This window comes from Cottoperca gobio, chromosome 14 (assembly GCF_900634415.1).
Source record: "Cottoperca gobio chromosome 14, fCotGob3.1, whole genome shotgun sequence".
In the NCBI taxonomy this organism is placed as follows: domain Eukaryota; kingdom Metazoa; phylum Chordata; class Actinopteri; order Perciformes; family Bovichtidae; genus Cottoperca; species Cottoperca gobio.
In genome coordinates, this window is record NC_041368.1 from 18797678 (window position 1) to 18819230 (window position 21553).

Below are 21553 nucleotides of genomic sequence, written 5' to 3' on the forward strand. Positions count from 1 at the left end.
TTGTACACTGTATTTTATTCAAGCAAAGTTCTTCTTCAGCTGCTTTGTGTTGAGTCTAAATTAAACACTAATGCTTTTGAGAAATTTGGTGTATTTTGCTAAATAAATGTAGCAAAACAAAGTGATTTATCATTTTGGCACCCAGCCCCAGGCAAGCTGAGGAAAAATCTACTAGAAGTAGGATCACAAATATCCAGTTTCTGTAGAGGTTTTGAACTGTCGACATGAACCACCTCAAATAAAGAGCGAACCAGTACCAAGCAGAAAGTACAAACACCATTTATCCAAACGTTTATCCACAGACCGAGATCAGCCGCGGTCCACGTTGGTCAATTATAAGCAGGTTATAAGAAATTGCAGGAGATGAACTGAGTTGCTGTCAATGTTTATGCATTTTAGTTTTATACTTTTAGTAAAGAAAAACATTTGATGACATTTGCATGCAAAGAATATGTAGACATTGTGCAATGTGACATTAGAGTGAACAGTAAGACATCATTAGCAGGAGTCATGTTTTTAAGTGTTCATTCTGGAGCCACGTGGAGAAAGTTGGAATTATTGGATTTCAGTTAAATGAAAAATCTTGGTCATTAAAATGTAACAGTGGCAGTTATAACTTCAGACATAACAATATTTCTACTTCCATCTCAGGGCTTCAGTCCTTCAGAGTAGGAATTTACCTAGATCACAGGGCAGGGACTCCCTCTTTCTACAACGTCTCTGAAACCATGACTCTCCTCCACAGAGTCCAGACCACGTTTTATATACTTTAAATAAACATGTATTTCCTAAATGTATAAACCCGTCCTTTATGTGTTTACATGTACATTATATGGGGGCTGGGGGCTGAGAGCTGTTAATGTATGGACAGAGTCCGCCAGAAAACCTCCCTTATTTTGAAATTCCAATGTTGACAGGTATGGTGTAAGGTGCTATGTTTATTATTATGATTATCATTAGTAGTACTGTAGTAGTCGTCGTAGTATTAGGTATTCTTTAATTTATTCTGTAGTTATCTGAAAGGCAGACTAACTGAGGGCTAAAAACAGACTCTCAAACAGCTGCTCTTCCTGGAATGAAGCATCACTTTATAAAACCCCACCCAGAGTTGATCTACTGACTCAGCGAGGCTCCTCCTGCTCAAACATGTGTTGTTCCCTCCCCGTTAACAGATCTGAAAGTTTAAAGATGGGTGTAAACACCATGTGATTGCATGTAAGAGCTGTGACATACACACACTGCAGATCAGTGAACACACAATGAGGAAATGAGTATTCAGCATTTATCTGAAAGCCGAGAGTGAAACTAACCTATATTCACTGTTGTCTAGAGAAGAAATGGCGCAGCAAGTGATTCTGGATCGAGAAAAACTGAGCTGTTCAATCTGTCTGGGTCTTCTAAAGGATCCGGTGACTATTCCCTGTGGGCACAGCTACTGCATGAGCTGTATTAAAGACTGCTGGGATGAAGAGAATGCGAAGAAAACCCACAGCTGCCCTCAGTGCAGGCAGAGCTTCACACCGAGGCCTGTCCTGGGGAAAAATACAATGATAGCAGAGTTAGTGGAGGAACTGAAGAAAGTAGGACTTCAAGCCGCTTCACCTGATCTTACATATGCAGGACCTGGAGACGTGGCCTGTGATTTCTGCTCTGGGATGAAACTGAAAGCTTTCAAGTCCTGTCTGGTGTGTATGGCCTCTTGCTGTGAACAACACCTGCAGCCTCACTATGATGTAGCTCCATTAAAGAAACACAAGCTGGTTGAAGCCACCTCAAAGCTTCAGGAGAACATCTGCTCCCGTCATGACGAGGTGATGAAGATTTTCTGCCGCACTGATCAGCAGTGCATTTGTTATCTTTGCTCCATGGATGATCATAAAGGCCATGACACAGTCTCCGCTGCAGCAGAGAGGGCTGAGAGGCAGAAGGAGCTCGGGGTGAGCCGGGGAAAAGTCCAACAGAGAGTCCAGGACAGAGAAAAGGACGTCAAGCTGCTTCAACAGAGGGTGGAGGCTATCAATCATTCTGCTGAGGAAGCAATAAGGGACAGTGAGAAGATCTTCACTGAGTTGATCCATCTCATTAAGAAAAGAAGCTCTGAAGTGAAGCAGGAGATCAGATCCCAGCAGAAAACTCAAGTGAGTCAAGCTGAAGAGTTTGAGGAGAAGCTGCAGCAGGAGATCACTGAGCTGCGGAGGAAAGACACTGAGCTTCAACAACTTTCACACACAGAGGATCACCTGCATTTCCTAAACAACTACCCCTCGCTGTCACGTGTGAGTGAGTCTAAAGACTTACCCAGCATTGATATCTGTCCTCTGCGCTCTTTTGAGGATGTGACCGCGGCGGTGTCAGAGGCCAGAGATAAACTGCAGGCTGTTCTGAGTGAGGAGTGGAGACACATCTCACTGGCAGTGACTGAAGTGGATGTTTTAATGCCTCAAGCAGAGCCCAGAACCAGAGCAGAATTTATGAAATATTCTCGTCAAATCACACTGGATCCAAATACAGCACACAGGTGTTTGTCATTGAGTGACAGGAACAGAAAAGCAACATTAATGGCAGTAGAACAGTTATATTCAGATCATCCAGACAGATTTGATCAATGGTGGCAGGTTCTGAGTAGAGAGGGTCTGACTGGACGTTGTTACTGGGAGGTGAAGTGGAACGGGTTTGTTTGTATAGCAGTTGCAAATAAGGATATTAGAAGAACAGGGACCAGAGAAGAATGTGTATTTGGATATAATAACAAATCTTGGTCATTACAATGTAAGAGTGGCAGTTATAACTTCAAACATAACAATATTTCTACTTCCATCTCAGGGCTTCAGTCCTTCAGAGTAGGAATTTACCTGGATCACAGGGCAGGGACTCTCTCTTTCTACAACGTCTCTGAAACCATGACTCTCCTCCACAGAGTCCAGACCACGTTCACTCAGCCTCTCTTTCCTGGATTCTGGATTCCATCAACACTATCTGGAGACACTGCTGAGTTGTGTGAGCTCACAGGAGTTTAAAGAGTGACTCGTCTCTATACAGTAAATGTTGAGGTGTGTCTGCTGCAGAGATCAAACGTAATAGGTGGGCCTGTGATGTTCTTTCTTATATTTTCTGTTTTTAATGTGTCAATTCAGGAAAATGGTGAAATGGAAAACAAATAATTTCTCTTTTTATTTGGATTAAACAACGTTGTTTATTGAAATTTGATTCTATTATATATATTTAGTTATATTTACTAAACATTGTCATTATATACTGTGCATGGAAAAACATTGCATATACAAAATGTCTAATCAGTTTTATATATACAGACGTGATTATGTAAGATAAACGAAAGAAATCAATAAAACAAAATCATGTATGTAAACATGTATCAATGGATTTGGATCTTTGAGCTTCTGTCAAATTAATGTCATAATGTCATGTTTTTAAAATGTATTTTTATTATGACATATCTTCATAATATGTATATTTAATGTTTACTTTGTATTACTCTACATAAAGCTGTTTGTACTGCACACTGTGATGCTGTTGTACCAATATTACAAAATCACATCACTTTTCTTTATTCTACTCAAAAAGTGCTAACATCATAAAACTGGTAAAAATGTAAATGTAACCTTGTGAAGAAGAGTTTGCTCATCATCCTTTTAAGAGTGAATTTAACTCTTTACATGTTAACAATCTTTAGGAAACATTTATGAAAAGTCAATGTTCAAAACTCTACAAATAAATAAATAAATTGATTGTGAGAATCACAAAAATCTGTTGTTTTCTTCTTTAATTTCTTTCCAATCAATCAGTTATTTAAAGATATTTTCTAACAAACACACGGGGAGATTAATGCAGAGATCAGATTATCCTCTTGGCTTGTTTGCAAAGAAAAACATTTAAAGACAATGTTTCAGCAGAATGTGTTACTTTCAGATTTATTACACAACCTTTGAACGTTCCACAACAATCATGCAGGAATAAAATGTGAACTATAGAAAGCTTTACAGGCTTCACGTCGTCTCAAAAACACTCAACATGTGAGGTCAAAGTTTAGGAAATCATCGTGTACAGACAACAGACCATGTGTTGATTAAACGCTGATGATGGTGAGAGAAAGAAATCACTTAAACAATGAAAATAAAGGAAATATAACAAACTATCAACTCCTGTGCACTGATTTAACTTGAAATATTACAGCTAAAAACGACAGTAGTGTCAATAAATTAACCACATTATTGAGTCTATTTTAGGTGATCCACCTTCCATAATCATCCATTAATCTCTTGTTCCTTCTGCAGTGTCCTCCTTGGAGGGTCATGATTACAACATGTCAGTGCTGTCCATCAAGTAAACAAAACTCAAGAAAGAAACAGCATTTTTCAACATATAAGTTCTTACACCTTGTCCTACATTTAACAAAGCATGTGAAACAGATGTACACGGGGTGCTCTGAGGTTACACTTCACATGCTGGCAAACACATCAGTCATTACACTGTTATCATGTGAAGGTCTTTACTGTTTAAAACAAGTCTGCTAACAGTGAGGAAAGACAAATATCTCAGATGATATCACACAAAACTGTCGTGATGTTCAGACATTCTTATGGAAAAGGAAGTCCTGCTTAAATTCTTACCCCAATCTTAACAAAGTCAAACACTTCCATCTCTAATCCTGGTCGCAACCATGTTGTGCTTCAAACCAAAGTTGATCCATCTCAGGAGAGCAGGTGTCATCACTAGTCTTTCTAAAAAGATGAAACATTCATTTGGGTTTCTTTCTAAATTCTGAGATAAATGAATATCTACTACTAGAGGTAATAAAAGCCTCAATTAATATCACACTTGTAACACAAATGATTTATAATCCAACACAGCCTTGCTCAACAGGATTTGGTTTACTCCATATGCCCAGATAACAACCATCATTTTAATATCATCTTTTTGTGTTGTCTGTTTTTAGCTGCCTTCACCAAACATCACTTCCCACAAGCCAAACACCTTCGTGGGAATATCCATGTGTCTAGAATATGGACCAAGGACCGCTAGTGAAACACGCCTTCAATGACAGATTGCATGGGTTTACAGAAGTTGGTGGTAGAGACGCTACAGACTGTTCTTTCAGGGAGCTGTTGAACGTTGACAAAATAATCTTTTTTTCCACGTTAGTTTAAAGACAAGGTGCTATTCAGTACAAGAGTAAATACCCAGTTGGCCTAGAATATGGATATACAAACCCCAAAACATGTTTCAGCTAAAATAACAAACATTAAGTTGCAGAAGCTAGTGGAGCAGAGGCTACCTAAAAGATGGAGCGGGACAACAAAAGGCCTTTTTCACAGCGGACATCTTGACTAGTAACATTAAGGGTATATTCAAATGTCTCAGTAAGCCGTGACTGTGATTTCTGTACTGTGACGTGTCAAAACGTCTTCTGTGAAAAAGGTTTTGCCAGCTGACAGTGCATTCAGCCAGCATGTATATCTCATCAGACTCCACCTCATCATAAGCATCAAAAAGACTGAACAACTAAATGAGTAATAACAAAAACTTAACAACCATTCAAACACAAACACTGTAAATAAAACGTAAGAATGTAAAACAGCCAGGCATCGTGTCAGCCATAAACTCCATACATGTGAATTATATATACAAAGAGAACTACTTTAAAGGTTGAATAACAGATGATATAAATACTATAAGATGCAAGGAACTAAGTTTACATTGTCAATGTATATCAATTTACAATGCATTCAAGAAAGTGGCATTTTAATGGCTGCAGATGCAACAATTTAAAGGTTTCTTTTACTAATTCAAACAATCATACTATCTTTGATGGGATAGTGGTCTCCAAGTGCTTTTTCATTTACATTTTACATCTTAACTTTCATGCTTAGGTTCTTTTGTGAGGTGTCGGATTATTATTTTTAAATCAAATAGCGAAGTGCCTACAGTTAGATCACGTCATAGTCTTTGGTAAAGGAGGGTGAGAAGGATGTTTGTATGTGACATTTGGGTAACCTGTTTACACGACACACATCAACAAAAGAAGTGATAGAAGGCCTTGTACACAAGTATAAAAATACAACCATAATAAAAAGTGATAGTATCAAAGTTTCCACAGTACAATACATACATACAACAGATTATTGCACCAAATTTAACCATTTTATATTTCACCATGACACAGATACGACATTTTGAATATCCCGCTGCTCATTTTCTTGAGGACAAATGTAACCTTAAAGCAAAAATATATCTTTATTTGTACTTAAATTTTGCTTTTTAGACAAGTTTCAAATAATGCAACCAGTGGTTTTAATGGATTAAAGATAAGAAGTAATTCTTTGGGTGACAGACTTTCCCTACAATGTGAAAAGACAATGTTAAAAACTCTCTTTAAATATATAGTAATCGTGGTTGCAAGGTGAAGTGCAAGGTAGCGTCAAACGTTACTTCGGCAGAGAGGTTCACTTGGAAAATAAGGACTATTATTTTCCAGCCATCCAAGTGAAAAAAACAAAAAAACATTATTTCCTTTTTTGTTCTCCCGTCTGGTACTGGTACTGGTACTGGTACTGGTACTGGTACTGGTCTTTCTCCCACCCCCCTAACAAAGGAAAAACTACACACATATATATAGGCATAGAGCCCGCCCTCTCAGTTCAAACCGGCCAATCAGATCAGCACTACAGAACAGAGAGTTTACAAGTTTACAAAAATATACATTGTTTAAACTTCATCTTAAACATCACAAGGCCTCAGTACATCCTTCAACATGTTAACACAAATACTGCACCCTCAAAACAACAAAACTACCAATACAGTATTTTAACCTAATTAGCTGCCAACACATCAATCAACTAATTACCTCATAGAGCCCGCCCACTCACACACCACATACAATGCCTTCAGCTGAGGGTGCTTCCTCTTTAGGCACTGGCACAAGATGGCTTCCAAACAGGACTCTAATTCAGGTTATGCTTTCCTGACAGTTTATCTATTAATAGGTTTAACTGACACCGCTCCTCTTCTTGGAATGAAGGACAACTTTATAAAACCCCACTCAGAGTTGATCTACTGGTTAGACAATGATCCTACTGCTCAAAGTCTATTCAGCTCAGACATGTGTTGTTCCCTCCCCTTTAACAGATCTGAAAGTTTAAAGATGGGTGTAAGCACCATGTGATTACATGTAAGAGCTGTAACGCACACACACTGCATATCCGTGAACACACAATGAGGAAATGAGCACAGCATTTATCTGAAAGCCGAGAGTGAACCTGACTCACACTCACTGTTGTCGAGAGAAGAAATGGCGCAGCAAGTGATTCTGGATCGAGAAAAACTGAGCTGTTCAATCTGTCTGGATCTTCTAAAGGATCCGGTGACTATTCCCTGTGGGCACAGCTACTGCATGAGCTGTATTACAGACTGCTGGGATGAAGAGAATGAGAAGAAAACCCACAGCTGCCCTCAGTGCAGGCAGAGCTTCACACCGAGGCCTGTCCTGGTGAAAAATACAATGATGGCAGAGTTAGTGGAGGAACTGAAGAAAGTAGGACTTCAAGCCGCTTCACCTGATCTTACATATGCAGGACCTGGAGACGTGGCCTGTGATTTCTGCTCTGGGATGAAACTGAAAGCTTTCAAGTCCTGTCTGGTGTGTATGGCCTCTTACTGTGAGCAACACCTGCAGCCTCACTATGATGTAGCTCCATTAAAGAAACACAAGCTGGTTGAAGCCACCTCAAAGCTTCAGGAGAACATCTGCTCTCGTCATGACGAGGTGATGAAGATTTTCTGCCGCACTGATCAGCAGTGCATTTGTTATCTTTGCTCCATGGATGATCATAAAGGCCATGACACAGTCTCCGCTGCAGCAGAGAGGGCTGAGAGGCAGAAGGAGCTCGGGGTGAGCCGGGAAAAGTTCCAACAGAGAGTCCAGGACAGAGAAAAGGACGTCAAGGTGCTTCAACAGAGGGTGGAGGCTATCAATCATTCTGCTGATGAAGCAGTGAGGGACAGTGAGAAGATCTTCACTGAGTTGATCCATCTCATTAAGAAAAGAAGCTCTGAAGTGAAGCAGCAGATCAGATCCCAGCAGAAAACTCAAGTGAGTCAAGCTGAAGAGTTTGAGGAGAAGCTGCAGCAGGAGATCACTGAGCTGCGGAGGAAAGACACTGAGCTTCAGCAGCTTTCACACACAGAGGATCACCTGCATTTCCTAAACAACTACCCCTCGCTGTCACGTGTGAGTGAGTCTAAAGACTTACCCAGCATTGATATCTGTCCTCTGCGCTCTTTTGAGGATGTGACCGCGGCGGTGTCAGAGGCCAGAGATAAACTGCAGGCTGTTCTGAGTGAGGAGTGGAGACACATCTCACTGGCAGTGACTGAAGTGGATGTTTTAATGCCTCAAGCAGAGCCCAGAACCAGAGCAGAATTTATGACATATTCTTGTCAAATCACACTGGATCCAAATACAGCACACAGGTGTTTGTCATTGAGTGACAGGAACAGAAAAGTAACATCAATGGCAGTAAAACAGTTATATTCAGATCATCCAGACAGATTTGATCAATGGTGGCAGGTTCTGAGTAGAGAGGGTCTGACTGGACGTTGTTACTGGGAGGTGAAGTGGAGCGGTAATGTTCATATAGCAGTTGCAAATAAGGATATTAGAAGAAAAGGGAACACAGAAGAATGTGTATTTGGATATAATAACAAATCTTGGTCATTAGAATGTCACAGTGGCAGTTATAACTTCAGCCATAACAATATTTCTACTTCCATCTCAGGGCTTCCGTCCTTCAGAGTAGGAATTTACCTGGATCACAGGGCAGGGACTCTCTCTTTCTACAACGTCTCTGAAACCATGACTCTCCTCCACAGAGTCCAGACCACGTTCACTCAGCCTCTCTTTCCTGGATTCTGGCTTCCATCATCATATGGAGACACTGCTGAGTTGTGTGAGCTCACAGGAGTTTAAAGAGTGACTCGTCTCTATACAGTAAATGTTGAGGTGTGTCTGCTGCAGAGATCAAACGTAATAGGTGGGCCTGTGATGTTCTTTCTTATATTTTCTGTTTTTAATGTGTCAATTCAGTAAAATGGTGAAATGGAAAACAAATAATTTCTCTCTTTATTTGGATTAAACAATGTTGTTTATTTAAATTTGATTCTATTATATATATTTAGTTATATTTACTAAACATTTTCATTATATACTGTGCATGGAAAAACATTGCATGTGCAAAATGTCTAATCAGTTTTATATATACAGACGTGATTATGTAAGATAAACGAAAGAAATCAAAACAAAATCATGTATGTAAAAATGTATCAATGGATTTGGATCTTTGAGCTTCTGTCAAATTAATGTCATAATGTCATGTTTTTAAAATGTATTTTTATTATGACATATCTTCATAATATGTATATTTAATGTTTACTTTGTATTACTCTACATAATGCTGTTTGTACTGCACACTGTGATGCTGTTGTACCAATATTACAAAATCACATCACTTTTCTTTATTGTACTCAAAAAGTGCTAACACCATAAAACTGGTAAAAATGTAAATGTAACCTTGTGAAGAAGAGTTTGCTCATCATCCTTTTAAGAGTGAATTTAACTCTTTACATGTTAACAATCTATAGGAAACATTTATGAAAAGTCAATGTTCAAAACTCTACAAATAAATAAATAAATTGATTGTGAGAATCACAAAAATCTGTTGTTTTCTTCTTTAATTTCTTTCCAATCAATCAGTTATTTAAAGATGTTTTCTAACAAACACACGGGGAGATTAATGCAGAGATCAGATTATCCTCTTGGCTCGTTTGCAAAGAAAAACATTTAAAGACAATGTTTCAGCAGAATGTGTTACTTTCAGATTTATTACACAACCTTTGAACGTTCCACAACAATCATGCAGGAATAAAATGTGAACTATAGAAAGCTTTACAGGCTTCACGTCGTCTCAAAAACACTCAACATGTGAGGTCAACGTTTAGGAAATCATCGTGTACAGACAACAGACCACGTGTTGATTAAACGCTGATGATGGTGAGAGAAAGAAATCACTTAAACAATGAAAATAAAGGAAATATAACATAAACTATCAACTCCTGTGCACTGATTTAACTTGAAATATTACAGATAAAAACGACAGTAGTGTCAATAAATTAACCACATCATTGAGTCTATTTTAGGTGATCCACCTTCCATAATCATCCATTAATCTCTTGATCCTTCTGCAGTGTCCTCCTTGGAGGGTCATGATTACAACATGTCAGTGCTGTCCATCAAGTAAACAAAACTCAAGAAAGAAACAGCATTTTGCAACATATAAGTTCTTACACCTTGTCCTACATTTAACAAAGCATGTGAAACAGATGTACACGGGGTGCTCTGAGGTTACACTTCACATGCTGGCAAACACATCAGTCATTACACTGTTATCATGTGAAGGTCTTTACTGTTTAAAACAAGTCTGCTAACAGTGAGGAAAGACAAATATCTCAGATGATATGACACAAAACTGTCGTGATGTTCAGACATTCTTATGGAAAAGGAAGTCCTGCTTAAATTCTTACCCCAATCTTAACAAAGTCAAACACTTCCATCTCTAATCCTGGTCGCAACCATGTTGTGCTTCAAACCAAAGTTGATCCATCTCAGGAGAGCAGGTGTCATCACTAGTCTTTCTAAAAAGATGAAACATTCATTTGGGTTTCTTTCTAAATTCTGAGATAAATGAATATCTACTACTAGAGGTAATAAAAGCCTCAATTAATATCACACTTGTAACACAAATGATTTATAATCCAACACAGCCTTGCTCAACAGGATTTGGTTTACTCCATATGCCCAGATAACAACCATCATTTTAATATCATCTTTTTGTGTTGTCTGTTTTTAGCTGCCTTCACCAAACATCACTTCCCACAAGCCAAACACCTTCGTGGGAATATCCATGTGTCTAGAATATGGACCAAGGACCGCTAGTGAAACACGCCTTCAATGACAGATTGCATGGGTTTACAGAAGTTGGTGGTAGAGACGCTACAAACTGTTCTTTCAGGGAGCTGTTGAACGTTGACAAAATAATCTTTTTTTCCACGTTAGTTTAAAGACAAGGTGCTCTTCAGTACAAGAGTAAATACCCAGTTGGCCTAGAATATGGATATACAAACCCCAAAACATGTTTCAGCTAAAATAACAAACATTAAGTTGCAGAAGCTAGTGGAGCAGAGGCTACCTAAAAGATGGAGCGGGACAACAAAAGGCCTTTTTCACAGCGGACATCTTGACTAGTAACATTAAGGGTATATTCAAATGTCTCAGTAAGCCGTGACTGTGATTTCTGTACTGTGACGTGTCAAAACGTCTTCTGTGAAAAAGGATTTTTCCAGCTGACAGTGCATTCAGCCAGCATGTATATCTCATCAGACTCCACCTCATCATAAGCATCAAAAAGACTGAACAACTAAATGAGTAATAACAAAAACTTAACAACCATTCAAACACAAACACTGTAAATAAAACGTAAGAATGTAAAACAGCCAGGCATCGTGTCAGCCATAAACTCCATACATGTGAATTATATATAAAAAGAGAACTACTTTAAAGGTTGAATAACAGATGATATAAATACTATAAGATGCAAGGAACTAAGTTTACATTGTCAATGTATATCAATTTACAATGCATTCAAGAAAGTGGCATTTTAATGGCTGCAGATGCAACAATTTAAAGGTTTCTTTTACTAATTCAAACAATCATACTATCTTTGATGGGATAGTGGTCTCCAAGTGCTTTTTCATTTACATTTTACATCTTAACTTTCATGCTTAGGTTCTTTTGTGAGGTGTCGGATTATTATTCTTAAATCAAATAGCGAAGTGCCTACAGTTAGATCACGTCATAGTCTTTGGTAAAGGAGGGTGAGAAGGATGTTTGTATGTGACATTTGGGTAACCTGTTTACACGACACACATCAACAAAAGAAGTGATAGAAGGCCTTGTACACAAGTATAAAAATACAACCATAATAAAAAGTGATAGTATCAAAGTTTCCACAGTACAATACATACATACAACAGATTATTGCACCAAATTTAACCATTTTATATTTCACCATGAGAGCAACTCAGTGAAGCTACGATACTATTTCTTCACTCAGGATTTAAAACGCCTGAATATGAAGAATACAAAGTTTTACATTTCAAAAAACAAAAGAAAATACAATACAGCGACACGTATCAGTCATATCGGATCTAAATCATATTTGACTGATTTACTGTATTTACGGAACATTAAGCATGTTGAGAAATGACATATATTAAACTAATAAAAGCTACTGCAGCTTTCATTTCTGTCTTGGGGCCTGTTTGCACTAAATTATTTCACATTTCACAAAAACACCAGCTTCCCCAACAGTCAGACTCAATCTAAGGGCGATGGTAATGTTCCTGAAACAACATAATAAATAACATAAAAAAACAGACACGATTTGACCTTGTCATTGTTGAACTCAACACTTGAAAGTTTGATTTACGATGTATGAATGATAACATCAATACATAATCATTCAAATGTAAACAAATGAGACCATGACTGAGAAGATGTGCAGTCTGTCTCACAGCTGTGGAAGCAGTTTCTACGTGATCCATAAGGGACTATTTGTTGTTCTTTTCTCTGCGTATTTATTAAAAGCAATGGATGTAATGGAAGTGATCTGTTCCAAAGGTTCCCTCTGATTCTGATGTAACTCCTACAGCTTTGGCTGTTTGCTCTGAAGGAACAGCGCCACCTGTCTGCAGAGTCCCCACAGTGTAAGAAGGCAGAAGAGAGGCCGGCAGTGAAGCATCAGTGATGGTCTCACTTGTTCATGATTCAGCATTAAAATGCAAATCAAAACATGTAGCTTAAGTTTTTTTTAAATCTGTGAGCAAGAATACCAATTCGATATTTGAGGCTTTAGTTGGGAGTAAATGTCTGTCACACAAATATCACATCAAATAAATGCTTTTTGTTTTAAAAGATAGTTAAGTTAACTACAATATAACTGGCACATCAGTCAGTGCATCCAGCAACACAGTCATGACACAGATACGACATTTTGAATATCCAGCTGCTCATTCTCTTGAAGACAAATGTAACCTTAAAGCAAAAATATATCTATATTTGTACTTAAATTTCGCTTGTTAGACAAGTTTCAAATAATGCAACCAGTGGTTTTAATGGATTAAAGATAAGAAGTAATTCTTTGGGTGACAGACTTTCCCTACAATGTGAAAAGACAATGTTAAAAACTCTCTAAATATATAGTATACGTACTATATGTATGCATTTTTAAAAAGTCACAAAGGTACAACACAGACTGATTAGGCCCCATTTTGTTGTAGGAGTTGCACATTAAAACAAAATCACACATTTGAATCAGATTTGATGATTTTAACCACAAAATGAACTCTTTATAAATAATGCAAAGAGACAGAGCTGGGTGTCCAAATGTGCTCCAAGTACCAAAACTGTTGCATATTAGATATAGGTTGTTTTCCTGAGCTGCTATTGGGGAGTTGAGGGCTGGTAAATAATTTGAAACCCTTATTCCTGTTAGGCATAAGCAATGTGACACACTGGCTGTCTCTATTGATCTCTTTTTTATTTTTGTTTGTTGTTTTTGTGCAGTAAGTGGTTAGAGCATTGCTCGGGGGCACTTCTAGGACTGTCTAGGTGATTTTCAGCATGCTGGAAGTAAACGGGTTGCTGGTTTTTGTGCTTAATCCATCCCGCCACAATCCTGCATGAAGACTAGGGTTGAGTGAGTCAGTTAGTATTGGTTAAAGGCTTAGACTGCCGGGGGACACCTCCCTGCTCTCTTCCTTCTCTTCCTCTCTCCTCCCCTCCATCTCTTCTTCTCCCTCTCTATCTGTATGCATTTATGTAAATGTATGTTACTAACTCACCATCCGAATGTATCATCCCCGGAGTGTCTGTCTCTCATGTGGCAGGTTGCCACTGATAAAGTTTACGTCAGGATCATGAATCGTGACAGCGCCTGCTGACTTGGTCCTGCTGGACAACGGGAAGCCTTATTGACATTTTCCTGGATTCATCCATACTTTCTATTTTGTTTTGTTTTTTTCCAACACAACATAATTTCTGTCAAATGTTGTATTTGTACTATGTTGTTTATCCTGTACACACGACATCTATTGCACGTCTGTCCGTCCTGGGAGAGGGATCCCTCCTCAGTTGCTCTCCCTGAGGCTTCTTCCATTTTTCCCCCTTTAATTTTGGGGTTTCTTTTAGGAAGTTTTTCCTTGTGCGATGCGATCTAAGGCGATCTAAGGACAGAAGATGTCGTAACCTGTACAGTCTGTAAAGCACACTGAGAAAAATGTATAATTTGTGATATTGGGCTATACAAATACATTTGATTTGATTTGAATACACCTAGTGGCCACTATGAGTATCGTGTAATGCCTTTTGGACTATGCAATGCTCCAGCAGTGTTCCAGGCCTTTATAAATGAGGTTCTGAGGGAATTCTTGAATGTCTTCGTATTTGTGTACCTCAATGACATTTTGATTTTTTCCCCAGACCCAGGCACTCATACTAACCATGTTCTTCAGGTGTTACAGAGACTACTAGAACATCAGTTATACGTCAAGGCGGAAAAGTGTGAGTTCCACGCAGAATCTGTGTCCTTCCTAGGGTACATCGTCACGGCGAACCAGATTCAGATGGACCCTGCCAAGGTCAGTGCAGTAGCCAATTGGCCGACACCGGACTCGAGAAAGAAGGTTCAGCAGTTCCTAGGATTTGCTAATTTCTACAGGAGATTCATTCGGAATTTCAGTTCGGTTGCAGCCCCATTGCATGTGCTTACCTCCTCAAAGGTCCTCTTCAGATGGACCCCCCAGGCCGACACTGCCTTCCAGAGCCTCAAGGAGAGGTTCACCACAGCTCCCATTCTCACCATCCCGGATCCTCTACGCCAGTTTGTGGTCGAGGTTGACGCCTCCAATGAGGGCATTGGGGGGTTCCTGTTGCAAAGGTCTGCGGAGGACAACAAGATGCATCCGTGTGCCTACCTGTCACGTAAGCTAACACCAGCTGAAAATAATTATGATGTGGGGAATAAGGAACTGTTAGCAGTGAAAGCTGCACTTGAGGAATGGAGGCATTGGTTAGAGGGGGCAGAGCAGCCTTTTTTAGTCTGGACGGACCATAAAAACCTGGAGTACATCAGGAAGGCTAAACGCCTCAACTCTCGCCAGGCCAGGTGGACATTGTTTTTTAGGGTTAGGGTAACCCTAACCCTAACCCTGGTTCCCAGAACTGCAAGCCAGATGCTCTGTCTCGTCTTTATGACCCAGAACCTCTTGCCAAAGAACCCGAGACAATCCTTCCACTGAACCGTGTGGTCGGAGCAGTTTCTTGGCAAATAGAATCAGACGTGAAGCAGGCTAATGTTGTGAGCCCGGCACCTAGTGAGTGCCCAAGCAACAGGTTATTTGTTCCCTTGTCTCTCCGCTCCAGGGTAATCCACTGGGCTCACACGTCTATGCTCACGTGCCATCCAGGGGTTAGGCGGACTATGTTTGTGATCAGACAGCGCTTCTGGTGGCCTGCCATGGAGAAAGAGGTGGCAGAGTATGTGGCAGCCTGTCCGGTGTGGGCCCGGAGCAAGACCTCCTCCTGGGCCCAGGTGGGCCTGTTACAGCCGCTACCTGTGCCCCAACGCCCCTGGTCCCACATTTCTATGGACTTTGTGACTGGACTCCCTCCTTCTAAGGGAAATACCACCATTCTGACGGTGGTTGACCGCTTCTCCAAGATGGCTCACTTCATTCCTCTCGCCAAACTCCCCTCTGCCAAGGGAGGACGGCAGAGGTCATGATGAACCAAGTGTTCAGGATCCATGGTTTTCCCTGCGACATTGTGTCCAACAGGGGTCCACAGTTTGTCTCCTCATTTTGGAAAGAGTTTTGTCAACTCTTGGGAGCCACCGTCAGCATGTCTTCCGGCTACCATCCTCAGTCAAACGGGCAGTAGGAGTGGCTCAACCAAGAGCTGGAGACCACCCTTCGCTGTCTAGTCTCACAGAACCAGGCCACCTGGAGCGACCATCTCACCTGGGTGGAGTACGCACACAACACCCTTCCCACAGCTGCCACGGGCCTCTCTCCCTTTCAGTGTACCAATGGCTACCAGCCTCCACTGTTTCCTGCCAATGAGGGGGCCCTGGTTTACAAGGTCCGGAATCTCCTGGCGGTCCGTAACCGGGGACGGGGCAAGCAATTCCTGGTGGACTGGGAAGGCTATAGCCCGGAAGCACGCTCCTGGTCGGCCTCGAGCTTAATAGTGAACAAGACTCTCATTAAGGACTTCTATGCACTTCATCCGGCTACTAACACTAACACGTGGTTGAGGACATGTTTACCGTCAGATCTGAGAAAAGATCTACACTTCCAAATAGCTCCAAAATCATGGACAACCCCAAAAGCATACCTAGAATCTGTGTAAATATTTACGGATTTTCCTTTGGCTGTAGAGCATGCTTCAGTTAGGGCCACAAGCTCAGCTGCCTGTGCTGAGAGGTGACATGGAAGAGGACCAGAACAGAGTACAGCAGAGTCTGAAACAACAGAGAAACCAACACGATTAGAACCATCTGGGTTACGAGATGCGGACCCATCAACATACAGAACAAGATCAGGATTAGTCAAAGGTACAGTATATCTCAAAAGTGAGTACACCCTTTAGATTTTTGCAAATATTCTGTTATATCCTTTCAGGGGATAACATTATCCTACTGAAACTTTGATATAACTTAAATTAGTCAGTGTGCTGCTTGAATAACAGTATAGATTTATTGTCCTTTGAAAATTACTCAGTACACAGCTGTTAATGTCTAAACAGCTGGCAACAAAAGTGAGTACACCCCATAGTGAACATGTCTAAATTGTGCCCAAAGTGTCAATATTTTGTGTGACCACCATTGTTATCTAGCACTGCTTTAACCCTCCTGGGCATGGAATTCACCAGAGCTGCACAGGTTGCTTCTGGAATCTTCTTCCACTTCTCCACGACGACATCACGGAGCGCACGGATGTTGGACACCTTGCACTCCTCCACCTTCCTCTCGAGGATGCCCCACATGTGCTCAATTGGGTTTAGGTCTGGAGACATACTTGGCCAGTCCATCACCTTAACCTTCAGCTTCTTCAGCAAGGCCGTTGTCATCTTGGAGGTGTGTTTAGGGTCATTATCATGTTGGAAAACTGCCCTACGGCCCAGTTTCCGAAGAGAGGGGATCATGCTCTGCTGCAGGATGTCACAGTATATATTGGAATTCATGTGTCCCTCAATGAAATGCAGCTCCCCAGTGCCGGCAGCACTCATGCAGCCCCAGACCATGATGCTGCCACCACCATGCTTGACTGTAGGCAAAACACATTTGTCTTGGTACTCCTCACCAGGGTGCCGCCACACACGCCGGACACCATCTGACCCAAACAGGTTTATTTTGGTCTCATCAGACCACAGGACATGGTTCCAGTAACTCATGTTCTTGGATTCATTGTCTTCAGCAAACTGTTTGCGGGCTTTCTTATGCATCGGTTTCAGAAGGGGCTTCTGTCTGGGGCGACGGCCATACAAACCGATTTGATGCAGTGTGCGGCGTATGGTCTGGGCACTGACAGGCTGACATCCCACTTCTGCAACCTCTGCAGCAATGCTGGAAGCACTCGCACGTCTATTTTTGGAAACCAACCTCTGGATATGACGCTGAGCACGTGGACTCAACTTCTTTGGTCGACCCTGGCGAGGCCTGTTCCGAGTGGAACCTGTCCTGGAAAACCGCTGTATGATCTTAGCCACTGTGCTGCAACTCATTTTCATGGTGTTGGCAATCTTCTTATAGCCAAGGCCATCTTTGTGAAGCGCAATAATCCTTTTTTTCAGCCGCTCAGAGAGTTCCTTGCCATGAGGTGCCATGTTGTCCAGCATTCAGAGAGAATTGTGCCCAAAACACCAAATTTAACAGCCCTGCTTATCATTTACACCTGAATCCTTGTAACACTAACGAGTCACATGACAACAGGGCGGGAAAACAACATCATTGGGCACAATTAGGACATGTTCACTATGGGGTGTACTCACTTTTGTTGCCAGCTGTTTAGACATTAACAGCTGTGTACTGAGTAATTTTCAAAGGACAATACATCTATACTGTTATTCAAGCAGCACACTGACTACTTTAAGTTATATCAAAGTTTCAGTAGGATAATGTTATCCCCTGAAAGGATATAACAGAATATTTGCAAAAATCTAAAGGGTGTACTCACTTTTGAGATATACTGTATGTCTTTAAGGTCAGGTCGTGGTGTGCACACAATGTGTAATTCGGCAACACAGTCGTATTCATCGCCGTCATTAGGTAAGGGCATAAGAGATGCAGGATTCAGAGTAGTACAACCTTTGACTACAACATTTGACATGTCCAAAAGACATGTGTGATATCTTAAATAGCGAGCAGCAGAGAGGTGTGAAGTTCTCTGTTCACACAGGATGAGAGACACAGCATGAGGCACCAAAAGAGTCAATGGAGCATAGCCGTCAATGGAGCATAGCCGTCAATGGAGCATAGCCGACAATGTCACGTGAGGAAGTGAGTGCTTTCTCAGCAGCAGCTACAGCACGAAGACATTTAGGGAGACCTGCAGCCACAGCATCTAATTTGGAGGAGAAATAGGCAACAGGCCTCAGTTTTCCCCTATGATCCTGCAATAGTACAGAAGTCATACAGCCATCACGTTCATCAACCGCTTGGGTGAAAGGTTTAGTAGGATCAGGCAGCGTAGGAGGGGATTGAAGGGCTAGCTTCATGTTTAAAAATGCAGCATCAGCCTCAGGTGTCCATTGTAACCGATTGGCAGGTTTTAACCCAGACTCGTGAGTGATTAGTCTGAGTGGTTGTTCAAGGGGAGAATAGTTAGGGATGAATGATCTGCAGTATGAACACATACCCAAAAATGACATCATCTGTCTCTTAGTGACAGGTTTTGGTAATGCAGCTAATGATGCAATACGCTTGCCAGAGAGAGCTTTACCAACCCCTGAAATGATGTGGCCCAGAAAAGTGACAGACTTCTGTACATACTGAAGTTTAGACAGGCTAGCTTTATGAACCTCAGCAGCCAAATGTTTTAGTCAGTTTCAGTTTGACATTGGGCTTCGGTTGGTGAGCAGATCATAATGTCGTCAACATATTGAATAAGGGCCGTTCCCTTAGACATCTGTAAAGAAGACAGACGAGAACATAATGCCATATTATAGACTGTGGGTGATTCACAATACCCTTGACACAGACGTGTGAATGTGTAGGGCTTTCCATCAAACTCAAATGCAAACCAAAATTGGCTGTCCTTATGAACAGGGACACTGAAAAAAGCATTAGAGAGATCAACAACTATGAAGTAGATTGCGGAAGCGGGAACCTGAGAGAGAATGATGTAAGGGTTGGGCACGAGCGGAGCGCGTGCATGTACGGCCTCATTTACAGCACGTAAATCCTGTAAAAATCTCCATTCATCAGGTGGCTTGTCCCGAATCTTTTTCACAGGAAACACAGGTGTTCGTACTGGAGAGTCTTTGCATGGAATAATAATGCCTTGCTGTAACAGAGAAGTGAATACAGGTCTAATGCCGTCAATAGCTTCGCGTTTAAGTGGATACTGAGGTCGATTTGGGCGATACGATGATTTGGGAGTGATAATCACAGGATCAGCGGAGCGAATTAAACCTACATCATATTTGTGAGCTGCCCATAATGTTCTTGGAACATCTGACAAAGCCAGTGGGAGATCAGAAACATGTGCAAATTATGTACCTTATGTAGGAGGCACTCCTGGAGTGTCTTCAGAGTCAATGTATATTACAGAGCGGAGTGTGTGTGCTGTACAGTTGATGTCATTTTTATAGACGTCTTTAGAGGGAGAGTACATAATAAATGATGTGTGTGTGGGTTGCCAGTCATCAACTGACTCCCAATCTTTAACGAGAGGGCCCAAATCTTGCCATTTGTCTGCAGGAGCTTTTGCTAGAGAGACATGTGGCACCTCCCCTGACACTTGATGCAATAATGATTGGCGGGGTGTGAGAATAACAGAAATAGCGCTGCGCAGCGAGCTCCAATACATAGTCTTCAACATTATCTCATCATTAATGTCATCCACAAGAAAATCCTGCTGAAAGCATTGATATGCACCTCCTTCAGCCACATGAACAGTACAATGCAAATGATCATTAGGCATGAATACAGCATTGGAAAGAACCCGCTGATGAGTCAAATGTATCAGTTTTTCTGATACAGGAACATTTAGGAGCCAAAGATACACAAATGATGTATCAGGTTGCCATAATGCAGTGTTGAGCATTATGGGAGATGAACGTCTGAACCTTCATCGGTGGAGATGAGGTTGAGACCAAACTGTAATATCAAATCTCTTCCCATCAAATTTATGGGACAGACTGATAATAGAAAACTGTGTTTAACAGATGAGGGAAAGGGGTGGCTGTTATTACCGATATCTGTGCATTTTACTGGCATGGAGAATCTTTCTTTAACAGTAACACCCGCAGCTCCAATAGAATGGATGTATCTGCCACTCAACTTGCAGTCAGGCAGATCACTAATTTTAACAACACAGTGAGTGGCACCTGAATCAACCAAAAATACAATCTTTTTTGCTAGGATGTCCAAAGACAGAGTGGGGAACTTTTCATACGAATTCTTAGCATTGTATTTTACATATGTGCCCACTGGTTTCATAACTTCTCCCTGCAGCTGTTCAATAGCATTGACAATTTGTGTGTATGTGTGTGTTTCACTTCCCTGTTCTGTAGCTTCGGGCGGCGCGTGTTCCTCTCCTGTCAGGCTGTGTTCACTGAACTCTCCAATGTCTGTTTGGCGTCAGTTTCCAGCTGTGTAGTCACGACTGAATTCCTGTTGTTCGCGTCCCTGTTGTCGGTTGCGTCTTTCTGGACAGTCTTAAACCCAGTGAACTTGTTTATTGCGGATGAAACAGGCACTGTTATTCTGTGGAGGCCTTTTCTTCATTAATGTTCTCTGGTGGGGGCAGCAGACGATGTCCTCCTTCCGCTTCTTGTGGTGTAGCGGAATCTTGTGGTCCTGGTAGAGGATCTGTTTGTGCAGGTTGCGCAGCAGGGGCAGGTTGCGCAGCAGGGGCAGGTTGCGCAGCAGGCGCAGGTTCCGCAGCAGGCGCAGGTTGCGCAGCAGGCGCAGGTTGCGCAGGAGGCGCAGGTTGCGCAGGAGGCGCAGGAGGGAGAGGTGGGAACGGACAGCTATCCAAGAGGGAATCACGCCGGCCTTTGACAGAGGGATACAAAGAAGCCGTGACAGTGTGTGTGTTAAGTGGGTTATGTGGATTGAGACTGAGAGGGACATATGGTGGGGGAAGCGCAGGGGTGAACATCTGACTTTTTACGTCTTTCTTATCTTTCTCAATACCAAAA

The 21553-nt window shown here is 41.4% G+C and overlaps 2 protein-coding genes and 1 long non-coding RNA gene across 3 annotated transcripts; 2 read left to right on the forward strand and 1 right to left on the reverse strand.

The window, feature by feature from the left end:
• Window positions 1–1254: 1254 nt before the first annotated feature.
• On the forward strand, window positions 1255–3764 carry LOC115018497 (tripartite motif-containing protein 16-like). Its single transcript, XM_029447480.1, has one exon. The coding sequence runs from the start codon at window positions 1338–1340 to the stop codon at window positions 3015–3017; it is 1680 nt and encodes a 559-aa protein (XP_029303340.1). The 5' UTR covers window positions 1255–1337; the 3' UTR covers window positions 3018–3764.
• Window positions 3765–7296: 3532 nt separating this feature from the next.
• LOC115018499 (tripartite motif-containing protein 16-like) lies at window positions 7297–9292 on the forward strand. The gene has a single exon (XM_029447481.1). The coding sequence runs from the start codon at window positions 7307–7309 to the stop codon at window positions 8981–8983; it is 1677 nt and encodes a 558-aa protein (XP_029303341.1). The 5' UTR covers window positions 7297–7306; the 3' UTR covers window positions 8984–9292.
• Window positions 9293–9865: 573 nt separating this feature from the next.
• On the reverse strand, window positions 9866–14031 carry LOC115018502 (uncharacterized). Its single transcript, XR_003833392.1, has 2 exons — window positions 13972–14031; window positions 9866–12471 (listed from the first exon to the last, which is right to left on the reverse strand). It is a non-coding gene; the product is annotated as an uncharacterized LOC115018502 (long non-coding RNA).
• Between the last annotated feature and the right edge of the window lie 7522 nt (window positions 14032–21553).

Bases quoted from the DNA above. Each gene is read 5' to 3' on its own strand.
- LOC115018497 (XM_029447480.1), top strand. From the start codon at position 1,338: ATGGCGCAGCAAGTGATTCTGGATCGAGAAAAACTGAGCTGTTCAATC.
- LOC115018499 (XM_029447481.1), top strand. From the start codon at position 7,307: ATGGCGCAGCAAGTGATTCTGGATCGAGAAAAACTGAGCTGTTCAATC.